Source organism: Pteropus medius, unplaced genomic scaffold (assembly GCF_902729225.1).
Source record: "Pteropus medius unplaced genomic scaffold, Ma_sr-lr_union100, whole genome shotgun sequence".
Classification (NCBI taxonomy): Eukaryota; Metazoa; Chordata; class Mammalia; order Chiroptera; family Pteropodidae; genus Pteropus; species Pteropus medius.
In genome coordinates, this window is record NW_024342469.1 from 2,998,177 (window position 1) to 3,010,958 (window position 12,782).

General features: G+C 43.5%; 1 protein-coding gene across 1 annotated transcript in view; it reads right to left on the reverse strand.

The window, feature by feature from the left end:
- The window catches only part of ATXN10 (ataxin 10), a 136,967-nt gene that overhangs the window by 64,903 nt on the left and 59,282 nt on the right, over positions 1-12,782 (reverse strand). Inside the window, exons 8-9 of the mRNA XM_039863191.1 lie at positions 11,919-12,027; positions 10,288-10,457 (exon numbers count right to left, since the gene is read on the reverse strand). Of these exons, the coding sequence (XP_039719125.1) occupies positions 10,288-10,457; positions 11,919-12,027 (279 nt within the window). The remainder of the gene's footprint in view (positions 1-10,287; positions 10,458-11,918; positions 12,028-12,782) is intronic.

Consider the following 12,782-nt stretch of genomic DNA (forward strand, 5'->3'; position numbering starts at 1 on the left):
AAAAAAAAAAAACAACTAAATATGCTAAAGATCAAAACTGTTTTAGATGTGTGACAGACAGCTCCATTTTGTTTTTTAAGAAAAGGAGAGACTCTCCAACATTTGAAATAAGAGCACTTTTTTCATTTAACCAAAGAAAAATGAAGCCTGGGGAGACAGAAATCTCACAACGTCAAAAGCACTCCCGCTGTCATGAAGTTGAGATGTGCCACTGAAACCTTCAACGCTCACGCGCTCAGCAAAAAAGCGAATGCGCCCGAATCAGAACACCTGACAACGAGGCCTGGGTTCAAGCTCCTCCTATTCCTGTGAAGGAGAAAATGACGTGTGACACGCCGGAAGAATGACCCCGCCACCACCGCCGGCCACCCCGACACAGCCGTTCACTACGTGTCAGCAAACTATCCAGATCCCGGGATCATGCTTCCCTTTTAAAAATCTTTCAATTAAAAATACAACTGACATCGTCATTGTTAAAGTCCCCGGCCTTGGTCAAGGAAGGGCTGAGACGGGCACTTCCATGGAAGTGGAGCCAAGAATCGCTTCGGTCACAAATGAACTCGGCATATTCTCTTTTGATCACAGAGAAAAAGAAGGAATTCTAGACACATGTCTCTTCCCTTTTTAAATAATATCTTCTCGTTATCATTAAAGTGATTCGAGATTGCTGTAAAGACTACAAAAACAGAAAACAGAAACAGAAAAAAAGAAACCAATGCTTACTTTTATCAGACAGATATAACTATTAATACTGCAATATATTTCTCTGCGGTCATTCTGTCCTGCATGTATATATTTGTGGACATTAAATATACATGAAACACAGCTTTAAAACATGTAAAAGCAGGGGCTTATTAGACAGAGGGCTGTGTCTTGCTTTGAATTCTCACTGACCATGGCACCTTGAGCACTGATCTATTATTGGCTGCGTAATATACCAGCATAATTCAAGTATTTCCCATTGATAGAAAAGTAGGTTTTCCTAATATTATCAATAATGCTGAAATAAGCATAAGTATAAATACAGCTGAGTGTGACTGAGGGCTTATCACATCTCTTACGTGGATTATCTCATTCACCCTTTGCCGTAACTACTACTATGACTCCATTTTTGGTTGAGTAAACAGAGTCGCAGAAAAGCTAAATAATCTGCTCAAGGTCACCCAAGCTACTATTTAACAGAACCCAAGTTTAAACCTCCCTGGGCTCATTCAAGCCCAAGGCCCTCATTTACATGGGATCAAATCTATGGCGACCTTCATTATTTCTGATTCATGAAACAGCCTTGCTTATTCTAAAAATCAATTAAATGCCATTGTAGAGTCTAGGGTTACATCTTTAACATTTTACTCTTTAATCAACGCCAAATTTATTTTGGTATCACAGGTGAGGTTCGCTTTTTCCAAAAAGTTAGCCACTTATCCTTGGTTCACTTTCAAAATAAGCTTCCCCTCCCTCCCTCCCTCCCTCCCTCCCTCTGTGGATTGCTGGGTTAGTTTCGCCTTATCACGCGTCGCCTTCTGATAACTTCTCAGGGGACCGTTTCTCTTCCACTAACCTGTACACTGCTGTACACTGCTGACTATTCAGCTTTAAAGTATATTTTAATATTGTTAAAACAATTTCCCAATTCTTTTCTTTTTTAAATCCGGTCCCTCCCCCCAGTGAGATTTAATTGGCCTAGCAATAAATAAAAAACGAGTTTAAAAACAACTAACATTTTTACGATATTCCGTATTTCCATCCAGAAACAAGGTACATCTCCATCTCTCAGTTTATGTGGCTGGTTTTCCCCCTCACCTACGTCTAGAATATTTCTTGTTGTGGACACTGAAATAACCGTTTTTACTATTAAGCAAAATCCACCGAAAATCCTTGTCTAGACTTGGTCATGTAGCACAGCAAAGAACACTGAGTAAAGGTTAAGAACACCTGATTACAGGCTTTTACAAACTGCTGAGTTGCCACACACATATGACTCCCCCCAAGTCTTCCTCTGGTATCCAGGATACAGGTAAATCGTGCTTCTGAGAAAGATGCACGTCCCTGAAACACGGTTCTCTACACGCCTCTCGAGGAAGCCAGATCCCATCAGAACACAGACCACAGAGAGGAGAGCGCAGTGAGAACTGCGGCATGCGATCACTGTCAAGAATGACTTTTAAAGTCAGTCCACAGGCACCGTTTTACAAAAGGCGTCCACTCCAAGAACACACACGGCTGGTCGAAGATCTCACAGGACAAGCCTCAAATGGCTCTAGGTGGTGAATGCGGAAGCCGCGGAGTGTGGTGGGAAAAGCTGGGCTCTGAAGTCGGAATTCAGGGTGCTCTCACTCTGCGCAAGTACCTGGGCTGCTCTGAGCTCCAGCTCATCACTAAAATGGAACACTCGCCCACGGTCCGTCCGTTCATTCCCACCCCCACACGCCGGGCCCTATATCAGACCCGGTGTGCCCCACCTTCAAGGAGCTTACAGCCCGGTGAGCAAGAGTCAGGGAGGGGACCACGAGAGTAAGCTCAGGGCCCGGGGCCGAGTTAGTGTGCGACGTCCATGATGATGGGCAGCAATGGGCTGCTACGTTTTACGTGGATGTTTAGCATGGTCCTTCCTTTAAAATGTTACCTTCTCTGCAAAGGAACAAGCTGATCACGACAAGACACAGAAAGGGGTTCTGGGGTCTTTTAAAAAAAAAAAAAGGTACAGCTGCAACAAACTGAACCACACGTGTGTCTTCTAGATAGGAATTTTAATTTCATTTACTGTAACAGGAACTGTAAGTTCAGGAAACTAATGGTGACAGCTTGATTTATGAATTTTGACATATTTCTTGAACTGAGATTACATTACAAAGAAAGTGGAATTCTAAGCAAGTCAGATCTTGCCTATACATTCAATCTTCAAATCAATAAGCGAGGATTCTGTGCAACTTGTTTCTGACAGAGGAAAAACACAGCCCAACTGAGACGGGCCGGGAACCTGTGACTCAAAAGTTCCTTAACACACTCTCAGAATCGAGCCAGAATGGTTTTGGTGTCCACAGAGAAAACACTTCAGCTCTTTACTGGGCAGTAACAAAAGAGAAATTCAACTCAGAAAGCATTTGTGGTCGAACTGACAAGGGAAAAAATGATTCTTGTCCTAAAGAAAAGTACTCGTGTTTGCTTTCACTCTATTTCCTCCAAAAAGTCCCCTCTATCAGGAGAGTAATGTACACAAAATATGGAATATGAGGATCACTTCAAACTTCGTAAACAGCTGTGAAGTGCTGTCTACGTTTCTATTTAAACACATACAATGGGGAGGCACCGAGATGAACGGGCCCTGGCCATCCACAGCGAGGCTGGTGGGGGAGGCAGGGGGAGAAGGGAGGCGGCGGTCAAGAGGCACCAGATCGTCTGTTAGGTACTGTACAGACGTGACGATACTTAACCTTCCAACCCCACAAGGTAGATGTCTCCATTTTACACGAAGCAGCTCAGATTCAGAGAGGATAAGTCACTTGTTCAAACTGACACAGCTAAAGATGGCAAAACTCAGGCAAATGAGGGTTCACCTAACTCTCGGAGCAAAGACAGAGGCACCAGCGACAAGAAAAACCACTGCCTGCATGTTTTCGGCAGCCTACCTGGAATCTCCCGATCAGGCACAAAGGTGCGGTACTGATGCGTCCCGTAAACACAGAGAAGTATGTACTTGGGAAAGGAGGCAGAGTGAGCCATTCCCACCTGGGAAGGCCCAGGGAGGGGAGTTTCATGACTAAGCATCACGGGAAAAGCAAGGAGGCGGTGGAGGTGCTGCTGGTGTGACCAGGAAGGAACTGAGCTCACCAAAGAAAAACTGTGATACCCAAACCAAATTTTGTGTACGTCATGGTTTTGCTGGTGGCAGTTAATCTATGCGTGTCACACCAAAGCCTCAAGTAAAAACAGCAGCGAGTGTCTAGTGAAATGCACTAGAATTAACCACCAGTGACATGTTTACATACAGTGACAGCGCAGGTGGAGTATGAGGCAGGGGAGTAAACAGGCGACAGGGCATAGAGGGGAGTGTGGGATATTTCTGCGTGACCTGAGGTTTCGCAAAGAAGGCACCTTTGTGACTTTGAGTTCTAAAGGCCATTAAAGGTCACACAGTAATAATGCAGGTTGGGAAGCCCACGCAGTCCTGGGCGAGGCCGAGGGAGACGCTGAGGGCCTCGCGTGGGGACAGGGCGCCAAGGGCCCTGCTACCCCAGCCCACCTGGCTGCAGTGCAAAGGAAACACTAGCACATGCTCGTCAAGCATCCACTTTTCCAGGGCGGTGACACATCGGCCGGCGCTGACATACAAACACAAGCACCAAGCCCCAAAGAGCAACGATCTAAATAAACTGAGGACATCGCAATTGACTTTTTAAGCTTCATGATTTAATAAGCAAATATGTTGCCTGAAAACATTTCGGATAGAAACCATAAAAAAGGATTTTATAGTTTGCCTGCTCGTGGCTCTTCATGTCTGGATGTGAAAAGCTGAAAGATACCAACCCCCTCCAACAAAAAAACTGCTAAAAAATAATCTAGTTATGAATGCTTAACAAGTGTAAATTTAGTCTAAAGCTTTTAACATTAATGAAAAAAGTACGCTCAGATCTACAAAGCCTAAACTATGGATTAAAAATGTATTTTTAATTACTCTTAATTACACTATGTAGATATTTTTACGGTCTGAAATACAAATAAAGCAAACCACAATAAGTTAGAATATATTTGAACATGTTCTAAACATAAATGATGTAAATAAATTACAAAACCCAGAACTTAAAGAAACATTAATTTTCATCTGAAAAAGTTATTTTGTTTTTACATGTCTTTGCTTGCAAATATAGTCAGGATATTTTATAGTAAAATACAGACTCCTGGAAAAGATAGGTTGTGTCTTATTTGCTTTATATTTTCAGAACCTACAACTGTGCTCAGTATGTAGAGGACACTCAACAAATATTATTAAGTTATTTCTCAAGAAAAATTTACTGAATGCCTGCTATGTGGCAGGTACAATTTAGACTTGGAGATAACGCAATGGGCAATACATTTTAATAAAAAATGTATCAAAGTTTTTTATCTATTTATAATGAAAGATTTTTTTAATGTATTTATCGTAACAGCTAATTCTGGATTGGAGTGGCCAAACAGTTGTCTCTATAGGATAAATTTTTCTATACAGCACAGGTGTATTTTTAAAATGAAGTTATCCCTGCAATGAAAGCTCTCCACGTGCACCTGTCTGAACACACAAGCTCAAAGGCGCGCGTGCACGTCAGGAGCCATTTCCATGGCGGAGGAAGAAAAAACACTGAATGGCACTTCCGGAGAGCCTTCCGCAGAACGGATTCAACAGCCAGAACGGTAGACGGCCCGTCTTACTCAAGACAATTTCTTTGGGGGAAATAGAAGGTAGATAAACTAGAGCGGGGGTCCCCAATCCCCAGGCCGTGGACTCGTACTGATCCAGGCCTGTTAGGAACCAGACTGCACAGTAGGTGGTGAGCGGCGGGCCAGAGAGCGAAGCTTCACCTGTATCCGTAGCCGCTCCCCAGCGCCAGCATCACCGCTTCAGCTCCGCCTCAGACCACCAGGCATTAGATTCTCATAGGAGCACCAGTCCCTGGTGTCACGAAGGTTGGGGACCGCTGAACTAGATCACCGGCTTGTTTGTTTTTAAAAAAAATGCAAGTAGCTTGATGGGGAAGAAAAAAAAGTTTGGGTTCTTTATCTAATAAAGCATTCACTTAAAGAAAAAGAAAGAATGGGGAAGAAAAAAGTAAACCATACATCCCTTATTCTAACAAAGAAGCCAAAAAATGCTTTCTTCATGTTTACAGCATTAATGCCACGTGCTTCTTACACAGAAACCAAAACAGCATCTCCGTTTCAGGTCCACAAAGGTTTCAAGGTAAACTAATCACCGCAGATGCGGCAAGGAAACGTTGGGCAAGTCGAGCACGCAAACTAGGTAAGAACAGACGCCGGTGAGCATTGCAGACACCTCCCTACCTGCCCTTGCTGAAGGCAGGTCGAGAAATCATTCCGCGATTCAGGGAACACTACAATGTGTCACAGGTGAACTTGAGAGTCCAAGACTCATGGGAAGACAGGACAAAACCCATTTCTGAGCGGATTTCTCGTCTGAGGCCAGGGACCCTGACTCTCTCAAGACACAACTGGAAAGGAAGAGGACCAGCCTCCCTGTCACTGCGGTGTTCCTGGCAGCCTGGCCCTGCCCTGAGCTTAGCGGGCTGGTCCTGGCACAGCCGGCCCAAGGACGCGCTGCGTAGCTGCTCCTGTCCGACAGGCCTCTCCACACAGACCTGTGTCCCAGCGACGCGAGCCCGTGCGTGACCTCACCTGCTAAGCGCACGGCAGTTTTCATTCAATAAATGCTAGCTGAATTCAAGCTGTCTCTCTCAGCCTTAGTTTCTTCATTTAAAAATTGATAATTATCTTTTCAGCCTTTTCCAAGGAGGTGTCATGAGGCTCCAATGAACTAACTTTGCAACAGTGAAAGGGCCACGTGACCTAAAGGGTGCCGTCCAGCAGGTGGGCACCGCGCTCGGTGCTGTGAACGAGACCCCGCTAGGCTTTGGTGGCCTCTGGTCGGACCTCAGCAGCCACCGGGGGAGACGGGAGGCGCGCGAAGGTTCCAGGAAAATGCGGGCACTGATAATCCTGCGGTTCTGGCTCAGAGTGGCAAGGCCCCTGGGGTGGAAGTGGCGACGGGCCCCAGGGCTGGGAACCCCCATGTCCTCTGAGAGAGTGCTTCAGAGACAGAGGTGCTACGACCAGAGAGCCGGACTGGAACCAGGAGGGGCGTGAGGGGCCTGGCTGGCCTAGGAGACCCAGAGCCACCAGCCTCCAGCACCTTCAGCTTGAAGTCCTTAGGGAGTCTTTTAAACCTCTTCCGCCAAACTCCTGGCGAGCTCCTAAAAGAGGGGCATCGTGTACCTGGGAGAGAGCCCAGGCCCAGGGCACACAGTCGGACAAGGCTGAATGCCACTCCGAGCTCGCGACTCACTACCTGCGTGGCCTCTCCCTCACCTGTGGTTAACAGAACCTGCTTTGCGGGGCTAAATGCAAAGATTAAATTGCTAATGCCCTTAACTCGCTAAGCACGATGCTGGGACACAGCAGACGCATAACCAATCATCAGTCCCTGTTTTTCTTCTGGGAGAAGGATGAACTGAATTAAACCAGATGATACAAAACTCTCCCAACTCAGATCTTTAGTCTTAGAGCAGGGAATACGGCTAAATTTCCCTTTAGGCCCCAATTCTGGTAGAGGTGGGACAAGCCAGCTAGACAGTTCAATGAGCATTCACGGCCTGATGAAAAAGCCCTTCCACATAACCACCTATTTCTCCAAAACTGTCACCGAAGTCCTCCGAGCGCCAGTGAACTCCAGCCCTCGAGGCAGCAACGAGCGAAGCCAATGTGTGTAACAGCCAGCCAGAAGAGGACTTGGCTATCAGAATAAAGAAGCTTCCAGCACACGCGGAAAAGACTGTGAGGCTGGGGCAGACTTCTTTGGCAGGAGAAAAAAAAATCCCAGAGGTAATGCTTTCAGGTTAAGGCCTTTTGTTGGTACAGGTAAGAAAGTGGGAGCAACAGAGGCATTCTCATACTCAAAGAAGGAACTCCTTCATACCTTCGAGAGTGTTTGCTCAGCCATCAGTGCTGCCGTTAGCAACCGCACACGCGGAGCAGCCCCGCCACCCCCCGCAGCACGTGGGCGCACTCCATGTTTACTCACGCTGCAACCTGAGCTGGCTCCAGCGGGTCACTTCGTAAGCCTTTTAAGGGTTACTACGTTTTATTCCTGTAAGAGGCCGATCCAAAGTAACAACAGAAGAATAGTTAAACACAAAAAACACCTCCTTTGTGTCCTTGAAAAACCACTCTCGGTCATTAAAGAGGGAAAGTGTTTTATTCTCTATCAACTTTCCCTGACAAAGCCCAGTCCCGTGGTTTTTCAAGGGGAGATTAGTAGTTTTCCACGCACACCTGCGTGAAGATGAGTCATCAAAACGGTGCACACATGTGATAACGAAGCGGGTTAGCCGGCGCGGGTTCTGTGCCATGACCCGTAGAAAATATTCCAGTTATCAAAGAACATACTAACCCCAAAATTTAGCATCTTAAGATGACTTTTATTTTCAATCTTTTCTCTCTTCTGTTCTTCAGATTTCTATTGATCTATCTCCAAAGTACACCGACTTTTCACTCTGTCATCTCTATAGAGTTGTTAAGCCCATTCGGCAAATTTTTTTAAATTTTATTTTGGATACTATTTTTCGGTTCTAGAATTTGTTTATTTCTTTGAAATATGTTACCTTTTTATCCATTAAAAGCATATTTTCCTTTACATCTTTGATTATAGTTACGATTGTTTTAAGATCCTTGTCTGCGACACCCGACATCGATGTCCGCACACACTCTCCATTGATTATCTTTGCTTTTTCCTCTTGAGAAGTTTCCCGTGTGCCAAGCCAGTCTGGATTCCGTGCTGGACACTGTGAGCGCTACGCTGTGAAAACTCTGCATTCTATCATATTCCTCTAAAGAGCGCTGTTATCTTTGTTTTAGCAGGCGATTATCTTCGTTTGAATGAAACTCTAAACTCTTACTCTTTAGGGTGACTGCCCGAATTTCAATACAATTATTTCATCCTTAGCTCAGTTGCTTCACACCTGGCCCACGCATGTGCGATTCGGGCATCAGCAGGGATTGAGGCGGTTGATACAGATAATCTGGAGTTGCTTTATCCTTTCCAAGAGGACTATCTTCATCTTCCGAGGGCTGGGGTTCCTCCAAACTGCCCTTTGAGTCTTTAAGCTAAAAGGTCTGTAGGTTTTCTATCAGAGTTCTAACTGCTCTCAAGACACACAGTGTGTCCTTCCTGCCTTCCCAGCGTCAGTTCAACTCCAGAATCCACTTGTCTGGGTCAAATCTGACGTCTTCACATAGCTGTCTTTTGTCCAGAGTTTACAATTATTATTTGTAGGAGGATCAGCCCAACAGTAGCTTACAGGGCCATTAAAGGAAGCAGAACTGGCATACTTAATTTTTTCCCAAAGTTTTACTTTTTCTCACAATGTTGTGGGTGATGAATTCAGGAAGGGTTTGCCAGGCCGGCTATTCCTGATTCGTGTGGCCCCAGCTGGGCTACTAAGGGACCGAGCTTAGTTCCACTTCCAGGCTGGTTTCCTGCTCATGTCTGGTGCCTTGTTGCTCCCTGACTAGTGTCCTTCTCTCTCCCCACTGCGTCTCACCCTCTAGGGCTTCTCCACATGGACTTGGCAACTCACGACATGGTCACCTCCGGGAATCTGCACTTCTTACATGGTGAATGGCTTCCAAGTGCCTAGAAATGGAACCTTCCAGGCCTTCCAGTCTAGGGCAATACCAGTAACAGTACAGCTTCACTCCTACCACATTTTATCGTTCAAAGTAGTCACAGTGCTTTAGGCACCCAAACTCAAGGGGACAGAGAAATAAATGCCAACCCTTAATGGGGAAGTGGCAAAGTCACATTCATTGCAGGAATACATACGTAATGATAGATATTTGTATGGGCATCTCGGAAAAATGTCATCTGCCATATATTCAATATTTGATAAAATGAAACAGATGCCACCTAACGTAGAGCTCTACAAGACGCAGGGTGTGATGTGAGGTGTGTGCTCCAATTCTCCTGCCACCCTGATTGTCACCCTCATATTATCAACATAACTACCTCTAGGCTACTGAGCATAAAATAGGTTTCTAATGCAGTCTGTTGAGTTTCCAAAGATTTACTACTATGCTCATTTCAAAATACCTAGAAAAAATGCTTATGATGCTGTCATCCAAAGCATAGGACACAGATACAAGATGATGTTTATTTCTTCTTATGGTAATGTCAATAATAACGACTGTTTACTAAATATATAGTATATATTTGAAAATTTCTAGGCTTTTTAAATACCTGTTTTTATTGACTGTTCTCCATGGGATATGAGTGTTCACGTGCATGGGCTTAGGACAAACACTGACAATTTAAGAAAGGAGACTGACTCAAACACGCCAAGGACAAACACAACGCAAATTACAAAAATAAAAACCCTAATACAATTGACATTTTATGCTTATCTGTGGGAATATATATGTATATACATATCTCGAGCTACTGTCTAAACACCTTAAGCTGTCACTCCAGAAAGTGAACATATTCCAAGTCACGTACATATGAAACATAACAAAAAACATTCCTACCTTGTCTTGGTTAACTCTGTTCTTGTAACACAGATTTCCAATCAGACGAATGAGATGAGACTTAAACCCCTCAGCCATGTTCGAGATGTTGCTATCCGCTTTTATGTAACTGCAGGCACTAAAGATGTTCGTGGTGTCAGTGCCAGTCACATGAATCAGTCGTAAAAGATCTGTAACAAAAAAAAAAAAAAAAACTTAATTTTTCACAGAAAAACGTTTAGTATTTCATACTCGTGTTCCATAAATAAATCTAATTTATTTTAATGGATTAAAATAAAATAAAGGCCAAGTACTGAAAACTTTCTTTAAATATTCATGAGAAGGCTCTTCTGTTTCTGCTTTAAAATTTCTCACGACTCTGGTTTGGGGACATAAGCCATACTGATTATCACAACTTGGGCTTTCTATTTATCCACAAAGAAAAGTTAGCTATAAGTTTTCCACCATCTTCCTAAGGAAAAGGTTTCTAATCCCAACTTCTTTATGAAACAGCTGATGTGATAAAACACAACACCTGCCTGCGATGAGCCCTATGATTTTTTTTTCCTCATTGGTCAGATCATCAGAAGGCAGCAAGTGTCTCCACAGATCTGTTCTGGCTATGCTCAGAAGAAATCTTAGCGTTGTTATACTCCACGAGATAGATGCCTTTAAGCAGCCCGTGAAAATAAGCAATCTTCCTGACCTTGTCTCTAAAAAATGTTTCCATTTTATCCCATTCAAGCATCTCAACAAACCTATTAAAGACAGCTATCACTTTCCCAATTTTATAATGAAGAAAACGGGCTATCAGAGAAGTTAATAATTTCACAGAGTGAGGACGGCTACCCATGACTGCCCTGGCTCTGAAAACATGCCTTTTCCACAGTGATTCAGCTTCCCAGGTTCATGGTGCTTTAACTACCATTAAAAGCACTGTATTCAAAAATAAAACACTGATGTGAGATTCTAACTATCACTACCCTCTACAGCCCACTGCTAACTCACCTACCCATCTAGACACAAATTCGTCCTTCTTGGCATATGAATCCCCAGCATAAATATAATCTTTTTAAAAGAAAAAAAAAAGCAACACCTTAAGCACGGCGAATCACAAGGCACAGGTTGTACCTGAATTATTTTGCAAGCAGTTTTTTAGCAAAGATGGTACTATTTCCCGCACTGCCTTCCTATTTAAAAACAATTTTCTTATAAGAATCGAATACATAATTACTATGTGTAAGGCACTATCCTTTGGGCCCCGCCCCATCAACGTAATTAGGAAAAATTTACTAACAAATTTGGTGAAACTATAGTAATATAAAAATGGACACCATCATCATCGAAACCCATCACCGAACCCCACCATCGCCATCACAGCCACTACTGATGGCGTCCCCACGACATGCGCCTTGTGCACCAGGCATCATACCGTCGCACGCTAATCAGGCACCCGAGTTAAACAACAGGTAAGCAGCAAACGCCTCAGCTGCTACCAAAACGCCAGAATTCCTCTCAAGAAAAAACACATTCTAAACGATCTCAAAAATATACCGATACCCTGAAAATTACGGATCTGTATTTGGACTTGATAGCATTACAAGTCAAAGGTTTCTCAGTTAAAAATAACAACGTGTGGTCTCCCAACTCACCGACTACTCTGTCCAGCAAGCCAGGGTACGCCTGCAGGTAGCCGAGCAGGTCGCCGTGAACACTCATCTCGCACAGGACGTCCAGCAGCCTGATGGTAGCCAGAGCCTCCTGAAAACAAAAGGAAACAAGATTTTGAGTCGAGCTAAATGATTTGGCTATTATCAATACCTGTAAGAGAATGAAACGTTACTCTAAGTATCAAAGAGTCAGGGCTTCTAAGACATCTAAAGAGACAAAGCTGTCGAGAACAAAACGGAAGTACTAAAGATGCACACGAACAGTCCTTTGCACGAACAGCAGACATCACCATTGAGAATGCAAGACTACGTGTCATTATGTGTCTTTGTAGAGCAAAGAATCAGAAAAGTTCTTATTCAAGCAAAAATACCTTCCAACAGTGGAATAAATGTTCAAAATTACTAGCTATACACATAACATTTATGCAAATACTTCCTTTTTAAAGCGTTCCGAGCAAGCAAATTCTACTTTAAAGATACAAATACCCCACGAAATACATTAATTTCTGGTCCACAGGAATCCTGCAAAATGTTGTGGTTGAAACAACTCTGGCTACAAGCACTTGCATTATTTCTGGGTAAACATAAATCTATATACAATATCTCATTGGATGCAAAATGTATTATTTGAAAATGTTAGCTCATATAACTACCAAATGATTTATTATCAAATAGACTACGTGATCAAGAACTACCAACTGCATGCATTAGTCAAAAAAAAGTTTATAAATGCAATTTTTATACAGATTTTAAACTTCGTTTTTAAAGTATACATTATTTGTGGTATTATCTACCACAAATTGTGGTAGATGCTATAAATTTAGGTCATAAAGATGATATTCTTCA